General features: G+C 45.4%; 1 protein-coding gene and 1 pseudogene across 1 annotated transcript; both read right to left on the reverse strand.

Moving 5' to 3' along the window:
* Positions 1-9656: 9656 nt before the first annotated feature.
* Positions 9657-20774, reverse strand: LOC110507230 (annotated as a pseudogene).
* LOC110508052 (extracellular calcium-sensing receptor-like) lies at positions 20431-25057 on the reverse strand. The gene is made up of 6 exons (XM_021588500.2): positions 24825-25057; positions 24320-24608; positions 23412-24236; positions 22783-23010; positions 22432-22555; positions 20431-21986 (listed from the first exon to the last, which is right to left on the reverse strand). Exons 1-6 carry the CDS (start codon positions 25037-25039, stop codon positions 21076-21078), a joined length of 2592 nt encoding a protein of 863 aa, XP_021444175.2. The 5' UTR covers positions 25040-25057; the 3' UTR covers positions 20431-21075.
* Between the last annotated feature and the right edge of the window lie 874 nt (positions 25058-25931).

The following is a 25931-nucleotide window of genomic DNA, read 5'->3' on the forward strand; positions in this document are numbered from 1 at the left end:
AGGGCAGCTGTGTCTGTGAGGGCAGACAGAAGGGTTCCTCTTTTATAGAGGTGAAAGTGCCCCGTAAGACGCTGGAACTGCCCATACACTCCCTCTCAACGAGTGGGATGTGGTTCTAGTGTTTATTGTGTCCCCGGGGTACAGGATGAGAGAGGGAGGTAGGATAGTGACAGAGGCTGGGCTATGCTGCTGATATGAGCAAGCAGTGGATAGATAATTGTAAGCTTCTGCTTTCCCAAAGGTTTTTTTTTTTAGTATGCCAATTTAAAAACATGCATAAAAAAATAGAACAATTACATTTTATTTCAAGTAAAAAATAATTAAAATTACATCTGTCATGCCTTCACATGTTTTTATGTATGACGATTTAAACACATACATAAAAAAACAGAAATAGTATAGGTTTGAAATAAATTTTCATTGTAGTATTATTTTACGTGTGTGTTGAAATTGTTACACAAAAATGAAACTTCTGGAATAGCATGACACATATACATTTTTATTTCCATAATGTCAGAAATCTGCACTTATCTATCCACTGCTTTGGTCATATTAACAACTTAGCCCAGCCTCTGTCAGTATCCCAACTCCCTCTCTCATCATAGACAATGTTTTTGTCTAGCTCATGGTTTGTCCCGGGTACGTAACCTGATGGTCGCAAAGAAGGCCCTGATTGGTGAACCACTGATCCAGCTCTTTGTTTTTTGGTAATCCTAGGTCCAATCCCACACAGTGCTTTTAACATAGTGTTTTCAAACATATTTGACACACTTCAACAGACTGTACCAGTCAAACGTTTGGACACAACTACATATTCAAGGCTTTTTGTTTATTTTTACTACTTTTCTACATTTTAGAAAAATATTGAAAACATCAAAACTATGAAATACCACATATTGAATCATGCAGTAACCAAAAAAGTGTTAAACAATATATTTTATTTGAGATCCTTCAAAGTAGCCAACCTTTGCCAGTTGTTTCCACTTCTGGCAGTTGTTTATTTGGCTCCCGAGTGTCGCAGCAGTCTAATGAACTGCATTACAGTGCACGAGGTCTCACTACAGTCACTGGTTCAATTCCAGGCTATATTACATCTGGCTCTGATTGGGAGTCCCATTTGCCAGCGCACAATTGGCTCTCTGTTGTCTGAGTTAGGCCGTCTTTGTAAATAAGATTTTATTATTAAATGACTTGCCTAGATTTATTTAGGGCTAGCTGTTCCACTTGCGGGACACAAGCCGACAACTTCCGGTGAAATTGGGGGGTGTGGAATACCAATAAATTTTCTTTATATCCCAAAAAGTCAGTTTAGTTGGCGACATTGGTTTCAGTAATCCACTCGTTCAACATGCTCACAAACGAGTCCAAAAAGCTAACGCTAAACTTCGTCCAAACAAGTCAAACAAAATTTTTATTTAGTCCTCAGGTTCTCTAAAATGTAAATAAACTATGCAATTTCATATGGAAGTAGTATGTTCAATAGGAAAGGAAAATTTGCAAGCGCACGTCGTCTCCCTCGCGAGCCGAAAGACTGATTTTGTTCAGGTGGTCTCCTAACAAAAACTCGAATAACTTCTTCGTTTTTAAAAAAGAAGCCTGAATCCTTGAATAAAGACTGTTGACATCTAGTGTAATCCATAGGAATTGCAATCTGGGAGAAGGATATATATATATACAGAAACGTCAATGTGTTTTCTATCAAATGGTACCAATTATATGCATATCCTGGGCACGTCAGTCAGGAGGAAATTCAGGAAACTAGACCCTATCTCAGAGACGTTTTAAAGTTAAAACAAATGTGTTTTAAATTGCCTTGATGACAGCTTTGCACACTCTTGGCATTCTCTCATCCAGCTTCATGAGGGATGCGTTTCCAACAGTCTTGAATGAGTTCCCACATACGTTGAGCATGTGTTGGCTGTTTTTCCTTCACTCTGATTTCCAACTCATCCCAAACCATATCAATTGGGTTGAGGTGGGGTGATTGTGGAGGTCAGGTCATCTAAAGCAGCACTCCATCACTCTCCTTGGTCAAGTAGCCCTTACACAGCCTGTTTTGGATCATTGTCCTGTTGAAAAACAAATGATAGACCCACTAAGTGCCAACCAGATGGGATGGCATATCACTGCAGAATGCTGTGGAAGCCATTCTGGTTAAGTGTGCCTTGAATTCTAAATAAATCACTGACAGTGTCACCAGCAAAGCACCCCCACACCATCCCACTTCCTCCTCCATGCTTCACGGTGTGAACCACACATGGGGAAATCATTCATTCAACTACTCTGCATCTCCCAAAGACTCAGCGGTTGGAACCAAAAATCTCAAATTTGGACTCATCAGACCAAATGACAGATTTCCACCTGTCTACTGTCCATTGCTCATGCTTCTTGGCCTAAGCAAGTCTCTTCTTCTTGTTGGTGTCCATTAGTACTAGCAGCAACTCGACCATGAAGGCTTGATTCACACAGTCTAGTCTGAACAGTTGATGTTGAGATGTGTCTGCTACTTGAACTCTGTAAAGCATTTATTTGGCTGCAATTTCTGAGGCTGGTAACTCTAATGAACTTATCATCTGCAGCAGAGGTAACTCTGGGTCTTCTTTTACTGTGGCAGGCCTCATGAGAGCGAGTTTCATCCTAGCGCTTGATGGTTTTTGCAAAGGTTCCATATTGACTGACCTTCATATGTCTTAAAGTAATGATGGACTGTTGTTTCTCTTTGCTTATTTGAGCTGTTCTCGTCATAGTATGGACTTGGTCTTTTTTGTGTATTCCACCCCTACCTTGTCACAATTTAACTGATTGTCTCAAATGCATAAAGAAGGATATAAATTCCACAAAAACATTTTTTAAAGTCAGTTAGGATCAGCACTTTTTTTCTGAATGTGAAATGTCAGAATAATAGTAGAGATAATTATTTATTCAGCTTTTATTTCTTTCATCACATTCCCATTTGCGACCAAGTGCTCCGCCCTGACCATCGAGAGCTGTTTATTCTCTATGGTGGTTGGGGAGTGACAATGACTAGGTTGGGTTATCTAGGTGATTAATGATCTATGTTGGCCTGGTATGGTTCACAATCAGAGACAGCATTTAATCATTGTCTCTGATTGGTGATAATATTCAGGCAGCCATTGCCCCATTGTGCTTTGTGGGATCTTGACTATGTATAGTTGCCTGCGAGCACTATAGTAGCTTCACGTTTCGTTTTGCTGTAAGTTTCACCTAGTAATAAAAAGATGTGGAACAAAGATCACGCTGCACATTGGTCCACTCATTATAAAGTTTGTGACACCAAGCTTTAACTTCCTGACTGATGTCTTGAGATGTTGTTTCAATATATCCACATAATTTTCCGTCCTCATGATGCCATCATTTTGTGAAGTGCACCAGTCCCCCATGCTTCACGGTTGAGATGGTGTTCTTCGGCTTGCAAGCCTCCCCCTTTTTCCTCCAAACATAACGATGGTCATTACTATCTTTCAGAAGATCGGAGGACATTTCTCTAAAAAGGACTATCTTTGTCCCCATGTGCAGTTGCAAACCGTAGTCTGGATTTTTTTACAGCGGTTTTGGAGCAGTTGCTTCTTCTTTGCTGAGCGTTTTACTGTGGATATCGATACTTTTGTACTTGTATCCTCCAGCAACTTCACAAGGTCCTTTGCTGTTGTTCTGTCATTCATTTGCACTTATTGCACCAAAGTACGTTCATCTCTAGGAGACTGAAGTTGTCTCCTTCCTCAGCGGTATGACGGCTGCGTGGTCCCATGGTGTTTATACATTCGTACAATTGTTCGTACAGATGAACGTCGTACCTTCAGGAGTTTGGAAATTGCTCCCAAGGACGAACCAGACTTGTGGAGGTCTACAGTTTTTTTTTCCTGAGCTATTGGCTGATTTCTTTTGATTTTCCTATGATGTCAACCAATGAGGCACTGAGTTTGAAGGTAGGCCTTGAAATACATCCACAGGTACACCTCCAATTGACTCAAATTATGTCAATTAGCCTATCAGAAGCTTCTAAAGCCATGACATAATTTTCGGGAATTTTCCAAGCTGTTTAAAGGCTAAGTCAACTTAGTGAATGTAAACTTCTGTCCAACTGGAATAATGATACTGTGAATTATAAGTGAAATAATCTGTCTTTAAACAATTGTTGGAAAAATTACTTGTGTCATGCACAAAGTAGATGTCCTAACTGACTTGCCAAAACTATTGTTTGTTAACAAGAACTTTGTGGAGTGGTTGAAAAACAAGTTTTAATGACTCCAACCTAAGTGTATGTAAATTTCCGACTTCAACTGTACTTTGCATCCTTGCACTATACAATGGAGTGCGATGGAGCAGAATGATCTGTTTTTCTTTTCAAAACTTGTTGATGACTATTTCTACCCTGTACGCACATGCAACTAACCCCAGGTGAATTAAATTACACAGTAAACGAGTATCAATGCTTCCAACCAAATGATTTTGGACTTTTTCATTTGTTTTGGTCCTGTGCACTTTTAAATCAAATGTAAACACCAAATCTTTCCATTTCAACTGCAACTTACTTTAGAATAAATAGTGAATCATGCAAAGATGGCCAATATTTGACAGTATCTGTATATGATACTGTGTCCCTGGAAGGGAAGCTGCTACTGTTATTGTTGTGTTAGAGGATGAGATGGGGGCCTTGAGGTGTTTCCTCCTCTGGGGCTGAACTCTGTGGTATTAGCAGCAGCTCCTCTGTACCTGTAGAGAGTCATCCTACTGTGTGTGTGTGTGTGTGTGTGTGTGTGTGTGTGTGTGTGTGTGTGTGTGTGTGTGTGTGTGTGTGTGTGTGTGTGTGTGTGTGTGTGCGTGCGTGTGAGCGTGCGTGCGTGTGTATGTGTGCATGCGTGTTTGTGTGTGTGTGTGTGTGTGTGTGCGCATCTGTGTGCGTGCGTGTGCGTGCGTGCGTGTGCGTGTGTGTGCGTGCGAGTGCGTGTGTGTGTGTGAGTGTGTGTGTGTGCGTGTGCGTGCGTGTGCGTGTTTGTGTTTGTGTGTGTGTGTGTGTATGTGTGTGTGTGTGTGTGTGTGTGTGTGCCTGCATGCGTGTTTGTGTTTGTGTGTGTGTGTGTGTATGTGTGTGTGTGTGTGTGTGTGTGTGTGCGTGTATGTGTGCGTTTGTCCAAGGACCTGCGTGTCTGCAGCAGGTAATCTGTCTGTCTGCATGTCTGTCTGTCTGTTTGTCTGCCTGTTTGTCTTCCTGCCTTGTGATTTTGCTTACACTTTGACATCTTGAGATAGCCTGACCATCTTTGACAATGTCCTCCTCATGTTCATGTTTGAAAATCCATCATTTGACAAAAGGTAATAATCAATTCTCTAGTTGAATGTGATGTATTTAAATGTACACAACACTAAAAACACACTAGTGAATTATATTATTTAAGGTGGAAACATGCAGCAGATGTTGACCTCACAGTTTATTACACAACATTTGAGATATAAAATCTCAGTTAGTAGGCATTTTCTAAAATATGTTAACAACGTTATAATATTGTACGATATAATGTAAAAATGTTATGTTATAACGTTCATCATTGGATGTCTTCCCCATGATATGTTTCTTGGTGTTTTGCTCCGGCCTCAGCAATATGATGAAACATTTAGGAGCAAAAATGCAGCAAAGTAATCCAAAACTGGAGGCCAGAATAGCAAAGATCTCCACAGCTACAGTGAACTTCCCAGGAGAGCTGACATAAGCTGGGAGAAATGTGATCCAGACTGCACAGAATATGAGCATGCTGAAGGTGATGAGTTTGGCCCCATTGAAGTTATCAGGCAGCTTTCGAGCCAGAAGAGCCAGCATAGAGCACAAGACAGCCAGGAGTCCTATATCCACTGGCACCTGCAATGAATAATGGGTTGTTTACATTAGAGACCAATGTGACACAATCAACTACACTGTTATAAATGACACCCCAAAACACCTAGCATGCATTTACAAAATTCTGTGTCAATGCCAAGGAGCTGTTGTTGATAGTATGATGCCTGTCTGCAGGTAACGAGGCATCAAAGAGACCCACAGTAACTCACTCCACACTTCCATACTCCTTCGGCTGCCAGTTGACAACGTCATACTTGGCAGTCACGTCCCCATTCTCAGTGAAATATACTTCCTCACCCTCCTTTGTCTTGAAACACCTTTTCATATGCTTGAGAATACTACCACCACTAATACCACAACCACTAGGCCTACTACCACTACTACTACAACTACTACCACGAGTACTACTACCACGACTACTATTACTACCACTACTACCACTACTACCACTACTAAAACTAGTAATACTACCACTACTACTACTACTACCACTAGTACTACTACCACCACTACTACTACTACCTCTAGTACTACTACCACCACTACTTCTACTACTACTACCACTACTACCACTACTACTACCACTACTACCACTACTAAAACTAGTACTACAACCACTACTACTACTACCACCACTACTACCACTACTACTACCACTACCACCACTACTACCACTACTACCACTACTACTACCACTACTACCACTACTAAAACTAGTACTACTACCACTACTACTACAACCACTAGTACTACTACCACGACTACTATTACTACCCCTACTACCACTACTACCACTACTAAAACTAGTACTACTACCACCACTACTACTACTACCTCTAGTACTACTACCACCACTACTTCTACTACTACTGCCACTACTACCACTACTACTACCACTACTACCACTACTAAAACTAGTACTACAACCACTACTACTACTACCACCACTACTACCACTACTACTACCACTACCACCACTACCACAACTACTACCACTACTACCACTACTAAAACTAGTACTACTACCACTACTACTACTACAACCACTAGTACTACAACCACCACTACTACCACTAGTACTACTACCACCACTACTTCTACTACTACTACCACTACTACCACTATTACTACTACTACTACTTCTACCACCACTACTACTACTACCATCACTACTATCACTAGTACTACTACTACCACTACTACCACTACTACTTCTACCATTACTACTAATATCACTAGTACTACTACCACGACTACTACTACCCGTACTACTACTACTACTACTACTACTACCACTACTACCACTACTACTAGTAGTACTACTATTACAACTACCACTAGTACTACTACCACTACTACCACTAGTACTACTACCACTACTACTACTTCTACCACTAGTACTACTACTACTACCACCACTACTACTACTACTACTACTACTACCGGTAAAACTACTTATACTACCACTATCACTACTACCATTGGTTATACTACCACTTCTACTTATTCTACTAAACCTACTACTACTACTACCACTAATAGTACTACTACCACTACTACTACTACCACTAATAGTACTGCTACCACTACTACTACTACTACCACTAATAGTACTACTACCACTACTACTACTACTACCACTAATAGTACTACTACCACTACTACTACTACTACCACTAATAGTACTACTACCACTACTACTACTACGACTACTACTACTACTACTACCAGTAAAACTACTTATACTACCACTAGCACTACTACCATTACTACCACTACTAATACTACCACTGAGACTACTACCACTACTACCACTACTACTACTACCACTACTACCACTACTACTACTACCAGTACAACTACTACTACTACCACTAGCACTACTATCATTACTACTACTACTAATACTACCACTAGCACTACTACCATTATTACTACTACTACTAATACTACCACTAAGACTACTACCACTATCTATACTACTACCACTAGGACTACTACCACTACTACTACCAGTACAACTACTACTACTAATACTACCATTAAGATTACTACCACTACTACCACTACTACTACTACTACCACTACAACCATTCGGCTTACTACCACTACAACACCTACTACTACTACTACTACCACTACTACTACTACTAGCACTAGCACTACTACCATTACTACTACTACTACCACTACTACTACCATTAAAACTACTACTATTACTACCACTAGAACTACTACTACCACTAGGCCTACTACTACGACCACTACTAATATACCACTAGGCCTACACCTACTACCACTACTACTGCTACTACTATTACTACTACCACTAGGACTACTACCACTACAACCACTACTACTACTACTACCACTAGGCCTACTACTACTACCACTACTATTATACCACTAGGCCTACACCTACACCTACTACCACAACTACTGCTACTACTATTACTGCTACCATTACTACTACTACTACTACTACTACTACTACTACTACTACTACTACTACTACTACTACTACTACTACTACTACTACTACTACTACTACTACCACTATTACTTGTTACTTATTTTTCTTATTCTCATCTGCATTTCTTTAAACTGCATTGTTGGTTAGGGACTCGTAAGTAAGCATTTCACTGTAAGGTCCAGACCAGTTGAATTCAGCGCATGTGACTAAAAAAAATAAATTTGATTTGATTTACTATTACTATTGCTTCTACTACTACTACTACTACTACTACATACATTTGGCCAGCTGAAGCAAGTCACACAATTCATAGAAAATGACCATTCTAGTTTTTTTTTAAATTTTATTTGTGTATACCTCTAGCATTGTGATAATTCAAGTAAGACTGGAGATACAGAGATATATGAATGGTTTATGACAAGCACTGTAACATTACATGAAGGGTAGCCAATATATTACACCATACATGCAGTACAGACATATATTCATTATAACACATTTCATTGAGACCTTGCTTTATATTGATGGTGGTATGAATGCCAAATTCCCATTGGTGTATATTGACACACATTGGGTTGTGGCCCACAGGCCTATGAGGAGAGGTTTAAGATGTCAATGTTGTTCTTGATGAGATAGTAGACCATGCTTGTCCAGAGCAGGCCTGTGAGACAGAGGCTTGTGTGTGGGCTCCTGATCTGGACCTGGACTGGACAGCAGCAGTCACTGAGGGGGTCACTGAGGGGGTCACAGCAGGCTGTCAGTGGCCGCTGGGGTAGAGCAGTGAGAAACATAGTCAAAATAATACAGTTTCTTTCTGCTTCATTATTGTCTTGACTTTCATAATGTGCGACCACACCCATGTAGATATGGCTGCTTGGCATAATGTGCTGTTGGATGTTTGTTCAGGACTTATTGAACATCCATGTACCTGTGACAGATCTTGTTTACCAGCCGGCTCTTTCTCTTTCAAACCGGATTTCAACAATGGTCATGAAGAGACAGGAAATGGAGACCATGGCAGGAGCGGATTTACATTGGCTGATATCTCAGTCCATCACCATCCAACATAACCCTTAGAACCTTCCCTCTACAAACAAATTAGGCTAAACAAGGAAGTGAGATGGGGAAATCAGAAAGCATGCACCTAGTTCTCACAGGTAAACGTTATATGCCCAAGATTTTCTCCAGTTTTCAAAGTCAAACTGTAGCAGGCTCTCTCTCTCCCCCTTGATTTGAACCATTCCCCTTTCAAGTAACACTTCATTGCAAAGTGTTTCTAGGCTCTATTTTTTGGTATCAATTGAGCCTGGGGATGAGTTTCACCCATGACTGACTTAGATATGATGTGTCTGTTTATTATAGAAAGACTTTGAATAGGCCAATGGTCAGTATTCATCTTAAAGGGCTTTGGTTGACGCCTTTCCCAAAATAATATCGTATGTCATTGGATGTCTTCCCCATCACATGTTTCTTGGTGTTTTGCTCTGGCCTCAGCAATATAATGAAACATTTAGGAGCAGATATGCAGAAAAGTAATCCAAAACTGGAGGCCAGAATAGCAAAGATCTCCACAGCTACAGTGAACTTCCCAGGAGAGCTGACATAAGGTGGGATAAAGGTGATCCAGACTGCACAGAATATGAGCATGCTGAAGGTGATGAATTTGGCCTCATTGAAGTTGTCAGGCAGCATTCTAGCCAGAAAAGCCAGAACAAAGCACAAGAGAGCCAGGAGTCCTATATACCCCATGAACAGCACAGAAACCAATAGCTGAACCCACATCACACTCTAGAATGATCTTTTCCTTGTAGGTCTTCATGTTCTTGTAGAGGAAAGGAGGTGGAGACTGTTAACCAAAGAACACAGATCAGGACCTGTATGAGAGTGAAAGCCAGAACACTGAGTCTCTGCTGTGTAGGACCAAACCATTTCATGATATTACTGGCTGGAAGTGTAGCCCTGAAGGCCATCAACACCACTATTGTTTTCCCCAGAACACAAGAGATGCAGAGGACGAAAGGTGATCCCAAACACTGTGTGGCGCAGCATACAGGACCACTCAGAGGGCCGGCCAATGAAAGTAAGAGAACACAGAAAACACAGAGTCAAGGAGAAGAGCAGCAGGAAGCTCAGCTCAGAGTTGTTGGCCCTGACGATGGGGGTGTCCTTATGAATTGAAAACACAACAGCTACCAGAGTAGCTCTGACGATGTGAATCTGTCTGTAGTGGAAGAATATCAGTGCTATTGTCATTGTCAGACACCCACCAAACACAGAGAAGGTTACCAAGTATAACCTTGAGTTCCCCGATGGTTATGTACTCCATCCCTTTCAAATTGGAGTTATCTCCCTCTTCGTTTGACTTGTTGCACATCTCGCTGCATCTGAAAGCATAAACAGTTTGATTACGTACAGCGAGTACATGTTTAGATAGACCAGTAAAGTGCTGGCTGAGATTCTTCCCCACATGAACATGATGAAGGCTAGCGTAAAAGCTATGAGCCCTGAGGTCTCACTTGTGGTGTTGCTGATCCGTTTGCACAGGAGATGCTGTTGAAGCAGCAGACGGGTTTCTTCTTAACGAAGGCCCGGCTGGTCCCTGGCAGACAGCTCTCACTGCAGATAGACCTGGGTAAATGGAACACACAGACGCACTTTAAACCAAGGGATCCCTCATATTTAGTCACAATCACACACAACCATACATTATTCTTTAATACAAAATGATCACTGTAAATAGACTTGGCCTAAAGGAGCACAGTCACACACAAAGCCATTCAGAACAGTTACACAGACCATCTCCCTAACAGGTCCTTACCTCAGGCCAATGGCCTGCCCAGACAGCACTCAAACTGCTGGCTCTCTGGCTGTGAGGCATCATAGTAGCCAATGGTCTCAATCAAGAAGTACCCTATGTTATCCATCAGCCAGTTGACCAGGCCGTAGACCTCCGATGTGTCTCCCTGCCCATCAATACCACCCTCTCAGCATGCTGACCAGGCCTTAGACCTCCGATGTGTCTCCCTGCCCATCAATAACACCCTCTCAGCCAGTTGACCAGGCCGTAGACCTCCGATGTGTCTCCCTGCCCATCAATACAACCCTCTCAGCATGCTGACCAGGCCGTAGACCTCCGATGTGTCTCCCTGCCCATCAAATAACACCCTCTCACCATGCTGACCAGGCCGTAGACCTCCGATGCGTCTCCCTGCCCATCAAATAACACCTTCTCAGCATGCTGACCAGGCCTTAGCCATCAATAACACCCTCTCAGCATGCTGACCAGGCCTTAGCCATCAATAACACCCTCTCAGCATGCTGACCAGGCCTTAGTCATCAATAACACCCTCTCAGCATGCTGACCAGGCCTTAGTCATCAATAACACCCTCTCACCACGCTGACCAGGCCTTAGTCATCAATAACACCCTCTCAGCATGCTGACCAGGCCTTAGCCATCAAATAACACCCTCTCAGCATGCTGACCAGGCCTTAGCCATCAAATAACCCCCTTTCACCATGCTGACCAGGGTATAGCCATCAATAACACCCTCTCAGCATGCTGACCAGGCCTTAGCCATCAAATAATACCCTCTCAGCATGCTGACCAGGCCTTAGTCATCAAATAACCCCCTCTCACCACGCTGACCAGGGTATAGCCATCAAATAACACCCTCTCAGCATGCTGACCAGGCCTTAGCCATCAAATAACACCCTCTCAGCATGCTGACCAGGGCATAGCCATCAATAACACCCTCTCAGCATGCTGACCAGGCCTTAGTCATCAAATAACCCCCTCTCACCACGCTGACCAGGGTATAGCCATCAAATAACACCCTCTCAGCATGCTGACCAGGTCTTAGCCATCAAATAACCCCCTCTCACCACGCTGACCAGGGTATAGCCATCAAATAACCCCCTCTCACCACGCTGACCAGGCCTTAGTCATCAAATAACCCCCTCTCACCACGCTGACCAGGCCTTAGTCATCAAATAACCCCCTCTCACCACGCTGACCAGGCCTTAGCCATCAATAACACCCTCTCACCACGCTGACCAGGCCTTAGCCATCAATAACACCCTCTCAGCATGCTGACCAGGGCATAGCCATCAATAACACCCTCTCAGCATGCTGACCAGGCCTTAGCCATCAATAACACCCTCTCAGCATGCTGACCAGGCCTTAGCCATCAATAACACCCTTTCACCATGCTGACCAGGGCATAGCCATCAATAACACCCTCTCAGCATGCTGACCAGGCCTTAGCCATCAATAACACCCTCTCCACATGCTGACCAGGCCTTAGCCATCAATAACACACTCTCAGCATGCTGACCAGGGCATAGCCATCAATAACACCCTCTCAGCATGCTGACCAGGGCATAGCCATCAATAACACCCTCTCAGCATGCTGACCAGGCCATAGCCATCAATAACACCCTCTCAGCATGCTGACCAGGCCTTAGCCATCAATAACACCCTCTCAGCATGCTGACCAGGCCTTAGTCATCAATAACACCCTCTCAGCATGCTGACCAGGCCTTAGTCATCAATAACACCCTCTCACCACGCTGACCAGGCCTTAGCCATCAATAACACCCTCTCAGCATGCTGACCAGGGCATAGCCATCAATAACACCCTCTCAGCATGCTGACCAGGCCTTAGCCATCAATAACACCCTTTCACCATGCTGACCAGGGCATAGCCATCAATAACACCCTCTCAGCATGCTGACCAGGCCTTAGCCATCAATAACACCCTCTCCACATGCTGACCAGGCCTTAGCCATCAATAACACCCTCTCAGAATGCTGACCAGGGCATAGCCATCAATAACACCCTCTCAGCATGCTGACCAGGGCATAGCCATCAATAACACCCTCTCAGCATGCTGACCAGGCCGTAGACCTCCGATGTGTCTCCCTGCCCATCAAATAACACCCTCTCACCATGCTGACCAGGCCGTAGACCTCCGATGCGTCTCCCTGCCCATCAAATAACACCTTCTCAGCATGCTGACCAGGCCTTAGCCATCAATAACACCCTCTCAGCATGCTGACCAGGCCTTAGCCATCAATAACACCCTCTCAGCATGCTGACCAGGCCTTAGTCATCAATAACACCCTCTCAGCATGCTGACCAGGCCTTAGTCATCAATAACACCCTCTCACCACGCTGACCAGGCCTTAGTCATCAATAACACCCTCTCAGCATGCTGACCAGGCCTTAGCCATCAAATAACACCCTCTCAGCATGCTGACCAGGCCTTAGCCATCAAATAACCCCCTTTCACCATGCTGACCAGGGTATAGCCATCAATAACACCCTCTCAGCATGCTGACCAGGCCTTAGCCATCAAATAATACCCTCTCAGCATGCTGACCAGGCCTTAGTCATCAAATAACCCCCTCTCACCACGCTGACCAGGGTATAGCCATCAAATAACACCCTCTCAGCATGCTGACCAGGCCTTAGCCATCAAATAACACCCTCTCAGCATGCTGACCAGGGCATAGCCATCAATAACACCCTCTCAGCATGCTGACCAGGCCTTAGTCATCAAATAACCCCCTCTCACCACGCTGACCAGGGTATAGCCATCAAATAACACCCTCTCAGCATGCTGACCAGGTCTTAGCCATCAAATAACCCCCTCTCACCACGCTGACCAGGGTATAGCCATCAAATAACCCCCTCTCACCACGCTGACCAGGCCTTAGTCATCAAATAACCCCCTCTCACCACGCTGACCAGGCCTTAGTCATCAAATAACCCCCTCTCACCACGCTGACCAGGCCTTAGCCATCAATAACACCCTCTCACCACGCTGACCAGGCCTTAGCCATCAATAACACCCTCTCAGCATGCTGACCAGGGCATAGCCATCAATAACACCCTCTCAGCATGCTGACCAGGCCTTAGCCATCAATAACACCCTCTCAGCATGCTGACCAGGCCTTAGCCATCAATAACACCCTTTCACCATGCTGACCAGGGCATAGCCATCAATAACACCCTCTCAGCATGCTGACCAGGCCTTAGCCATCAATAACACCCTCTCCACATGCTGACCAGGCCTTAGCCATCAATAACACACTCTCAGCATGCTGACCAGGGCATAGCCATCAATAACACCCTCTCAGCATGCTGACCAGGGCATAGCCATCAATAACACCCTCTCAGCATGCTGACCAGGCCATAGCCATCAATAACACCCTCTCAGCATGCTGACCAGGCCTTAGCCATCAATAACACCCTCTCAGCATGCTGACCAGGCCTTAGTCATCAATAACACCCTCTCAGCATGCTGACCAGGCCTTAGTCATCAATAACACCCTCTCACCACGCTGACCAGGCCTTAGCCATCAATAACACCCTCTCAGCATGCTGACCAGGGCATAGCCATCAATAACACCCTCTCAGCATGCTGACCAGGCCTTAGCCATCAATAACACCCTTTCACCATGCTGACCAGGGCATAGCCATCAATAACACCCTCTCAGCATGCTGACCAGGCCTTAGCCATCAATAACACCCTCTCCACATGCTGACCAGGCCTTAGCCATCAATAACACCCTCTCAGAATGCTGACCAGGGCATAGCCATCAATAACACCCTCTCAGCATGCTGACCAGGGCATAGCCATCAATAACACCCTCTCAGCATGCTGACCAGGCCGTAGACCTCCGATGTGTCTCCCTGCCCATCAAATAACACCCTCTCACCATGCTGACCAGGCCGTAGACCTCCGATGCGTCTCCCTGCCCATCAAATAACACCTTCTCAGCATGCTGACCAGGCCTTAGCCATCAATAACACCCTCTCAGCATGCTGACCAGGCCTTAGCCATCAATAACACCCTCTCAGCATGCTGACCAGGCCTTAGTCATCAATAACACCCTCTCAGCATGCTGACCAGGCCTTAGTCATCAATAACACCCTCTCACCACGCTGACCAGGCCTTAGTCATCAATAACACCCTCTCAGCATGCTGACCAGGCCTTAGCCATCAAATAACACCCTCTCAGCATGCTGACCAGGCCTTAGCCATCAAATAACCCCCTTTCACCATGCTGACCAGGGTATAGCCATCAATAACACCCTCTCAGCATGCTGACCAGGCCTTAGCCATCAAATAATACCCTCTCAGCATGCTGACCAGGCCTTAGTCATCAAATAACCCCCTCTCACCACGCTGACCAGGGTATAGCCATCAAATAACACCCTCTCAGCATGCTGACCAGGCCTTAGCCATCAAATAACACCCTCTCAGCATGCTGACCAGGGCATAGCCATCAATAACACCCTCTCAGCATGCTGACCAGGCCTTAGTCATCAAATAACCCCCTCTCACCACGCTGACCAGGGTATAGCCATCAAATAACACCCTCTCAGCATGCTGACCAGGTCTTAGCCATCAAATAACCCCCTCTCACCACGCTGACCAGGGTATAGCCATCAAATAACCCCCTCTCACCACGCTGACCAGGCCTTAGTCATCAAATAACCCCCTCTCACCACGCTGACCAGGCCTTAGTCATCAAATAACCCCCTCTCACCACGCTGACCAGGCCTTAGCCATCAATAACACCCTCTCACCACGCTGACCAGGCCTTAGCCATCAATAACACCCTCTCAGCATGCTGACCAGGGCATAGCCATCAATAACACCCTCTCAGCATGCTGACCAGGCCTTAGCCATCAATAACACCCTCTCAGCATGCTGACCAGGCCTTAGCCATCAATAACACCCTTTCACCATGCTGACCAGGGCATAGCCATCAATAACACCCTCTCAGCATGCTGACCAGGCCTTAGCCATCAATAACACCCTCTCCACATGCTGACCAGGCCTTAGCCATCAATAACACACTCTCAGCATGCTGACCAGGGCATAGCCATCAATAACACCCTCTCAGCATGCTGACCAGGGCATAGCCATCAATAACACCCTCTCAGCATGCTGACCAGGCCATAGCCATCAATAACACCCTCTCAGCATGCTGACCAGGCCTTAGCCATCAATAACACCCTCTCAGCATGCTGACCAGGCCTTAGTCATCAATAACACCCTCTCAGCATGCTGACCAGGCCTTAGTCATCAATAACACCCTCTCACCACGCTGACCAGGCCTTAGCCATCAATAACACCCTCTCAGCATGCTGACCAGGGCATAGCCATCAATAACACCCTCTCAGCATGCTGACCAGGCCTTAGCCATCAATAACACCCTTTCACCATGCTGACCAGGGCATAGCCATCAATAACACCCTCTCAGCATGCTGACCAGGCCTTAGCCATCAATAACACCCTCTCCACATGCTGACCAGGCCTTAGCCATCAATAACACCCTCTCAGAATGCTGACCAGGGCATAGCCATCAATAACACCCTCTCAGCATGCTGACCAGGGCATAGCCATCAATAACACCCTCTCAGCATGCTGACCAGGGCATAGCCATCAATAACACCCTCTCAGCATGCTGACCAGGGCATAGCCATCAATAACACCCTCTCCACATGCTGACCAGGCCTTAGCCATCAATAACACCCTCTCACCATGCTGACCAGGGCATAGCCATCAATAACACCCTCTCACCATGCTGACCAGGGCATAGACATCAATAACACCCTCTCAGCATACCAACCAGGGTATAGCCATCAATAACACCCTCTCACCATGCTGACCAGGGTATAGCCATCAATAACACCCTCTCACCATGCTTAGTGGTGAAATTCACACAATCTTGCTTTCTCCACCTTCCTCGCATCACAGGCTACAGGTGTTATTTATTGGCTTAGTAAAGCCACAGAGTTACAGGCTACAGGTGTTATTTATTGGCTTAGTAAAGCCACAGAGTTACAGGCTACAGGTGTTATTTGTTGGCTTAGTAAAGCCACGGTGTCACAGGCTAAATATATTATTTGTTGGTTTAGTAAAGCCACAGTGTCACAGGCTACACACGTTATTTGTTGGCTTAGTAAAGCCACAGATTTACAGGCTACAGGTGTTATTTATTGGCTTAGTAAAGCCACAGAGTTACAGGCTACAGGTGTTATTTATTGGCTTAGTAAAGCCACAGAGTTACAGGCTAAATATAGTATTTGTTGGTTTAGTAAAGCCACAGTGTCACAGGCTACAGACGTTATTTGTTGGCATAGTAAAGCCACATATTTACAGGCTACAGGTGTTATTTGTTGGTTTAGTAAATCCACAGATTTACAGGCTACAGGTGTTATTTGTTGGTTTAGTAAATCCACTCTCAGATGCAGACAAGCTGAATTAACAACCGTTTAATAATCCAACAGGGGCAGGCAATAGGCTGGTAAAGGCAGGCAGGGGTCAGTAAACCAGAGGTGGGGCAACGGTACCGGACGGCAGGCAGGCTCAAGGTCAGGGTAGGCAGAGTGGTCAGGCAGGCGGGATCAGAGTCAGGACAGGCAATGGTCAAAACCAGGAGGGCGAGAAAAAGAGAGACTGAGAAAAGCAGGAATTAATAACAAAAACACTGGTTGACTTGACAAACAAAGACAAACTGGCAAAAGACAGACAGAGAACACAGGTATAAATACACAGGGGATAATAGGAAAGATGGACGACACCTGGAGGGGGGTGGAGACAATCACAAAAGACAGGTGAAACAGATCAGGGTGTGACAGCCACAGAGTTTCAGGCTAAAGGTGTTATTTTTTGGCCTTGTTACCATAGTCACTGTTGGTTCTGATGGCCCCCACCCAAGTCCAGCCAAAGTGTTTGATCAGCTGGGCCATGGCGCTGCTCATGTAGAGGTCACTAGAAACGGTTCTGAAGTATGAAGGGTATTGCCTTCTGTTACTCAGACAAGCACAGCTGGCTGAATGACTGGGCTGAAAGACAAAAAAAAACACAAAACAGTTCATTTTAACACTTTATGTTGCCATTCCGTTAAAAGTAGCACATAGGCAAGACAGTATTTTCACCTAGTATCATCTCTGCCTTTCTTTTGTATTAATACATACAGACAGACACTCCCTGACTCACCACAGGTATGTAGAAGGGGTCCATGGTACGTGCCATGTCAGATACTCCCTGACTCACCACTGGTATGTAGAAGGGCTCCATGGTACGTGCCATGCCAGACACTCCCTGACTCACCACTGATATGTAGAAGGGCTCCATGGTACGTGCCATGTCAGATACTCCCTGACTCACCACTGGTATGTAGAAGGGGTCCATGGTACGTGCCATGCCAGACACTCCCTGACTCACCACTGATATGTAGAAGGGCTCCATGGTACGTGCCATGTCAGATACTCCCTGACTCACCACTGGTATGTAGAAGGGGTCCATGGTACGTGCCATGCCAGACACTCCCTGACTCACCACAGGTATGTAGAAGGGGTCCATGGTACGTGCCATGCCAGACACTCCCTGACTCACCACTGGTATGTAGAAGGGGTCCATGGTACATGCCATGCCAGACACTCCCTGACTCACCACAGGTATGTAGAAGGGGTCCATGGTACGTGCCATGCCAGACACTCCCTGACTCACCACAGGTATGTAGAAGGGGTCCATGGTACGTGCCATGCCAGACACTCCCTGACTCACCACTGGTATGTAGAAGGGGTCCATGGTACGTGCCATGCCAGACACTCCCTGACTCACCACTGGTATGTAGAAGGGGTCCATGGTACGTGCCATGTCAGACACTCCTTGACTCACCACTGGTATGTAGAAGGACTCCATGGTACGTGCCATGTCAGACACTCCCTGACTCACCACTGGTATGTGGAAGGGGTCCATGGTACGTGCCATGCCAGACACTCCCTGACTCACCACTGGTATGTAGAAGGGGTCCATGGTACGTGCCATGCCAGACACTCCCTGACTCACCACTGGTATGTAGAAGGGCTCCATGGTACGTGCCATGCCAGACACTCCCTGACTCACCACTGGTATGTAGAAGGGGTCCATGGTACGTGCCATGCCAGACACTCCCTGACTCACCACTGGTATGTGGAAGGGCTCCATGGTGCGTGCCATGCCTATAGTGGAGGTGGTGGTCTCCCCTATGACAGCGTGTACGGTGGTCGGGCTCGGTTCAGCTCTGTGGCCCCTCCTCATATCCGTTTATCACACCCGCACAGAGGGTGAGGCACGAGTTAAAAGGATCCTGTAGCCCAGAGACAGCCCTGGCAGCAGCTCAGAGCTGTTATTGATCTCCACTATGGCAAAGATCATGTTCTGGTTGTACTGGAGCTCACCTGGGTCCAGCCTGCAAAGAGGAGATCTAGTACTGTCACTTCAGTTTTAGGAAGTGAAATCCCAGGCAGATGGTTTTCAACACTTTCTTTTAAAAATTATTAGTCTTACTCTGTGATTATACATGTTTGTGTATGTGAAAAAGAGACATAAAAGCAATAACTGTTTTTCAACACTTTCTTACCCTTCACACTGGATCCTTCCTGGGTTGATCTGCAAAGTTGGGTTCACACTGACTGGGTTTTGGTGAAAGGAGAAAACTTCTCCTAAATTGATGTCTCCCTCGTTTGAGAACTGTGACAGTTATTTTGTTCCATCACGTCTGCACACAGGCTCCCCAGCCTTAGCTGTGACTGTTAGCGGAGTGATCACCAGGAGGTCTTCCAGCTGCGGTGTGTCACTTGTCAGGGTCCTGACAGCACTCCATCTGTAATCCTTGATATGTTACCGTTAATGATGGGTGTGATGCTATAGGAGATTATCCCTCTCGTGGTGTGGGGACTCTGCATTGGCAAAGCGGGTGGGGTTAAATCCTGCCTGGTTGGCCTGTCCGGGGGTATCGTAGGACAGGGCCACTGTGTTCCCCTCACCCGGCCTGTCTCAGCCTCCAGTATCTATGCTGCAATAGTCTATGTGCTGGGGTCTAATTCTCCCATCTCTCTCTCTCTCTCCCCTCCACCCCCGGAAGACCTGGGACCTTGGACCATGCCTCAGGACTACCTGGCCTGATGACTCCTGGCTGTCCCGAGTCCACCTGGTCGTGCTGCTGCTCCAGTTTCAACTGTTCTGCCTGCGGCTATGGAACCCAGACCTGTTCACCGGATGTTCCACCTTGTCCCGGACCTGCTGTTATGGACACTCTCTCTCCTTCTCTAATGCACCTGCTGTCTCAACCTCTGAAAGCTTGGCTATGAAAAGCAAATTGACATTTACTCCTGAGGTGCTGACCTGTTACACCGTCTTCAACCACGGATTATTATTTGACGCTGCTGGTCATCTATGAACATTTGAACATCGTGAAGAACCATCTGGCCTTAATGGCCATGTACTCTTATAATCTCAATCTGGCACAGCCAGAAGAGGACTGGCCACCCCTCAGAGCCTGGTTCCTCTCTAGGTTTACTCGGTTCCTGCCTTGCAAGGGAGTTTTTCTTAGCCACGGTGCTTCTATATAAAAATAAATAACTGTACTTCTCCAAGCATGCACTTATAGCCTAGGACTAAAGCCTACGGTATGGATAATTTGATTGAGACCATACTAAACAGCATATAGACACACTTGATGTTGCACTCAGTGCGGAGAATCAGAGATGAAGGGCGGCATCGGGTACACATGGAGATATAGCCAAATAAGCAACTCATTCTAAAACAATTAAAAATATTGAAATGTCAAAAATTACAAATGACATGACCCTCATCTGGACTAGATAAAAAAAAATACAAAAACATCCCCCTGAATTAAATTGGAACCTTTTTCCTCCAGGTCCCTGTTCTGTAAACTACATTATTGTGATTTTTCATTACTTTTCCCCATTATGTGTTTTTTTGTATTTTTCTCTGGTTTAAGTAATATGATATAACACTTTGGACCAAATATACAGAAAAGCAGCCCAAAACTGGAGGCCAAAATGGCAAATATCTCCACAGCTACTGTGAACTTCCCAGGAGAGCTGACATAAGCTGGGATAAAGGTGATCCAGACTGCACAGAATATGAGCATGCTGAAGGTGATGAATTTGGCCTCACTGAAGTTATCAGGCAGCTTTCGAGCCAGAAAAGCCAGCACAAAGCACAAGAGAGCCAGGAATCCTATATACCCCAACACAGCCCAGAAACCAATAGCTGAACCCACATCACACTCTAGAATGACCTTTTCAGTGGCGTGGGCTGTGTTTTTGACTGGGACTGAAGGAGCGAGAGCTAACCAGAGAACACATATAACCACCTGTAGGAGGGTACAACTGAACACACTGATTCTCTGGAGAGGAATAGAGCACTGGGGAACTGTATTGCCTGGCATTGTGGCCTGGAAAGCTATCACCACCGCTATGGTCTTTGCCAGGACGCAGGACATACACAGAGCAAAGGTGATCCCAAACGCTGTGTGGCGCAGCATACAGGACCACTCAGAGGGCCGGCCAATGAAAGTAAGAGAACACAGAAAACACAGAGTCAAGGAGAAGAGCAGCAGGAAGCTCAGCTCAGAGTTGCTGGCCTTGACGATCGGAGTCTCTCGGAAGGAAAAAAAGACCAATGACACCACTATGGTTAAACATGCTCCAACCAATGAGATTGCAGCCAGGAGGATTCCCATGGTTTCGTCAAATGAGAGAAATTCCACCACCTTTGGGACACAGCGACTCTTGTCTCCGTTGGACCAGTATTCCAGGGAACACTGTGTGCATTTAGCTGAATCTACAAAGAAAATGCTATAGTCAATCTGATCAATAGTCACGTTGTGTATTATAATCTAGAAGATAACACATTCACATCCACATTTTATGTGGATTTGGTTAGTATCAGTCAGAGTTACATCAGAGGCCGCTAGTGGCCCCCAGAGCAAAAATAAATGTTGCTTAGGGCTCCCAGAAGGCTACACTCTTAGAAAAAACATGCTATCTAGAACCTAAAGGGATTCTTTGGCGGTCCCCATAGGAGAACCCTTTCAAGAACACTATTTGGTTCCAGGTAGAACCATTTTGTGTTCCATATAAAACGCTTTCCATAGAGGGCTCTACATGGAACACAAAATAGTTCTACCTGGAACCAAAAAGGGTTATCCTATGGGGACACCCAAAGAACCCTTTTGGAACCCTTTTTTCTAAGAGTATGGGGCCGGCGGTGGTATCAGGTGTCTCACCTGTTAGGTTGCTGATCTCTCCAGCAGCACAGGGGATACAGGAAAAACAGCAGACTGGCATTCCTTTGATCTCTGCTTGGCGGTACCCTGGGAGGCAGCTGTCACTACACACAGACCGAGGCCTCTGAAACACAACACAACACCTGCTCACTCCCTCTTCCTATCTCTCTCTCTCTCTCTTTACTCCTTCACTCACAGTATTAAACCCATTGGTTACACAATCATTCAATTCATTCTCACAGTATGTGTCAACAGATTTCTCCCATCAATGAAAATATATTTAATGTAATAATCTGTATTTTGTTTAAGTACCTGTACCTGCTACCATGTGTTTTCTGTGTAACTGTGTACCTTTAAGGGATTGTCAGCCCATGCAATCTGTATCCCATTCATGGCAAACTGGTCTCCTTTAGGGAGAGAGGCATTGTAATTCCCCACAGTGACAAACACAGTCTCTCCTGCCTGGTCTCTCTGCCAGTTCACCAGCTCATAGATGGCTGTGGGGTCTCCGTTCTCATCAAAATAAACTCTCTCCCCAGACTTCATGGTGAAGTTTAAGTCCCGCAGGTATCTCAACACCTGCAAGAGTTAAAATAATCAACATGTACTGATAGTGTAAAATACATACACAACACTGTCCCCATTGGAGAACGCTTTTTTGTTAAAGGTAGAATCATTTTTGGTACCAGGTAGAACCCAAAGGGTTCCATGTAGAACCCTCTATGGAAAAGGTTTTATATGGAACCCAAAGTGTTCTACCTGGTACCAAAAAGGGTTCCTCAAAGGGTTCTCCTATGGGGACAGCTGAAGAACCCTTTATGATCTAGATAGCACCTTTTTTCTAAGACTATAATTCAAGTACTTTAGAAATAACATTGTGTGATTGTAAATATTTGGCAATTTCATAAAACCTGTCAGTCAATTTTCAAATCTGTTGAAAAAAAATGAACTTTTGGTGGCCGATAGAGGTAGCCACTCACCTGTCCTGGCTCGATGCTGTCTCTGTGTGCACAGTTCCTATTCCCACCTTGGCCTTCACCGTACCTGCAGGTCAGCAGGTCATGTATGGAGTGGGCCACAGCATACACTGCCTTATACACATTATTAGAGAACCTCAGCGCGGATGTGTCAGTAAAGGGGTTAATGATTTCCTCTAGTCTCTCAGACCCAGAGCACTGACTCTGCCTAGGCCCACTCTCTTTCTCCTGCTGAGGGGAAAACCTGCAGCTGAACGTGATCTCCCAGAACTCTCTGAGCAGGGTGTTGTTTGGATCCTGGGCTGGACCGACACGGAGCAGGAACTCTCTGAGGCCTGGGATCTTAGACTTACTGATGGTGAATCCCAGAGTACCACTGAGGACAGCAGAGCTCCTCCTAGTGGCCAGGCGATCAATAGTTATCCAGGACTCACTGCCTACCCACTGCAGCCCGGTCAGGTTCTGGGCCAATGCCTCCTCCAGCAGAACATCCATCTCCCACTGGGACAGAAAGGCCACCACAACCTTGGAGCTGGCCCTGCTAATCACCTCAACCACCCTGGCTATCTGCTCCCTGGGGTTGTTCCATAAGATAGCCTCAGAGTACTCTATACACACACCCTCCAGACCAGCAGCCTCCATGAAGGTCGCCATGCCGTTGTTCCCGTAGGCATTGTCACTTCTAACAGCCCCCACCCAGGTCCAGCCAAAGTATTTGACAAGTTGGGCTAGGGCTCTACTCTGGTAGAAGTCACTGGGGATGGTTCTGAAGAAGGAGGGGAACTCCTTTCTGTTACTCAGACATGCGCAGGTGGCGAAGTGGCTGATCTAGATGGAACAGGAGAAATAAGACAATAAGTAATTATTTTTCATCAGACAGAATTGTTCAAATGTATGTGTGACTTCATTACCACTGGTATTTGAAAAGCTCCTGTGGATCGTGACATCACAATAGTGGAGGAAGAATCAGAGGCACCGATGATGGCGTGGACTGCTGATTGGCCAGAGCAGGTCTTTCCCACCGTCCTCTCCTGACCGTTCATCAGAGCCATAACCGCACGCATGGAGGACAGAGTCGAGCCACAACTATCATATATCCTGTAGCCAATAGAGATGTTGGGGAGCAGAGAACTGCTGTTATTGATCTCTTCGATGGCGAAGATCATGGTCTGAGCTAAATGAAAATCTATGAGGTTCATGCTGCGGAAACAGAAGGGGAACAAAAAGCATTGCATTAGGTTCGTCTGGTAGAAGATGTGAAACTGCAGAAATGACCATGGTCCGATTTCATTGTCAGGTTTAGTTCTTCTTTGAATCTTATGATTGTAATCTTCTTTTGTACTTGTCAAAAAAGAATGGTCAAGTCAATGACACAGAAATCCATCACAGAGACTGGGTGACTGTGAAAGAGCTTACCTGGAGCAGATGAGAGGAGGTGGTGTGTCTGTGAATGAGAGCAGGGGCTCTGAGATTTTGGTGTGGATGGAGAAGGCTCCTCCTATAGTCACGTCTCCTTCCTTGGACAGCATAGGGAACTCTGGTCTTCCCAGTATCCGACAGAGAGACTCCTCTCCCTCTGCCCAAAAGGCTCTTAACACCCACATCACTACCACCCATAGTAGCTGCATCATACTCTCTCACACACACTCTGTAAGAGGCCTCCTAAAGGAATCAGGGAAGACCTGACCCCCACCCCCTAAAATGTCTGGGTTTTATGCATGCTGGAGACTGTGACGCTTTCTTCTAAGCAAATCAGAGAAGGATGAGGTCATAAGGGCTGTGTTTTGGCTGTGCTACTGCCAAAATATGCAACACCACAGTTTTATAACAAATACCCTGCATTATATATTCAAACTCCTGCATATTTAGGTTTGACCAATGTTGTTATACACATTTTCCTAGTGATTGAGAACGAATACAGATTGTGTGTGTTTTAGGACTGCTAATGCCAGCACACAGTATACAGGTGGATGAAGGTGTCATATTCAAGTCCTTTGTGTGTATAGTTGTGCTTCCCTCTCAACCCTGCATGTTTTCCTAAACCTTAGCCTCCAGATGTAAACTCTCAGTGTACACCCTAATCACCAAACCTTATTAGAAAACAGATGTTCACACACCTTGCTCACACGTTTTTATGGGGGAGCCTTCCTAACAAACTTAAAACTGAAATATGTCTGATGTTGACTTACTAGTTTAGTATAGGTTGAGTCTCTGATGAGCAGTAGGGTCGTTCCACGAAATGAGTCCGATTTGCATCCCTTTAATATTTTAAGTAGAAATTGTGCCCAAATATTGCATTTCAAAACCTGTTGTATTAAATTAACATTACGTTTTTTTCTGGATATTTTTTTAATGTGTCAGACTAGTTGAAGTGTACAAATTCAGCATTTTCAAATGTCCCTCTGTGCACACTGTGTCTTCTCGGAAGATTTCAACCAACTTAACCCCAAAATGTCTCCAAGTGTTCACCATAGTTTAAAAGCCCCAGTTATTTTGTTGATAATTATTATTAATTTCATGTGA

This window comes from Oncorhynchus mykiss, chromosome 27, assembly GCF_013265735.2.
Source record: "Oncorhynchus mykiss isolate Arlee chromosome 27, USDA_OmykA_1.1, whole genome shotgun sequence".
Lineage (NCBI taxonomy): Eukaryota > Metazoa > Chordata > Actinopteri > Salmoniformes > Salmonidae > Oncorhynchus > Oncorhynchus mykiss.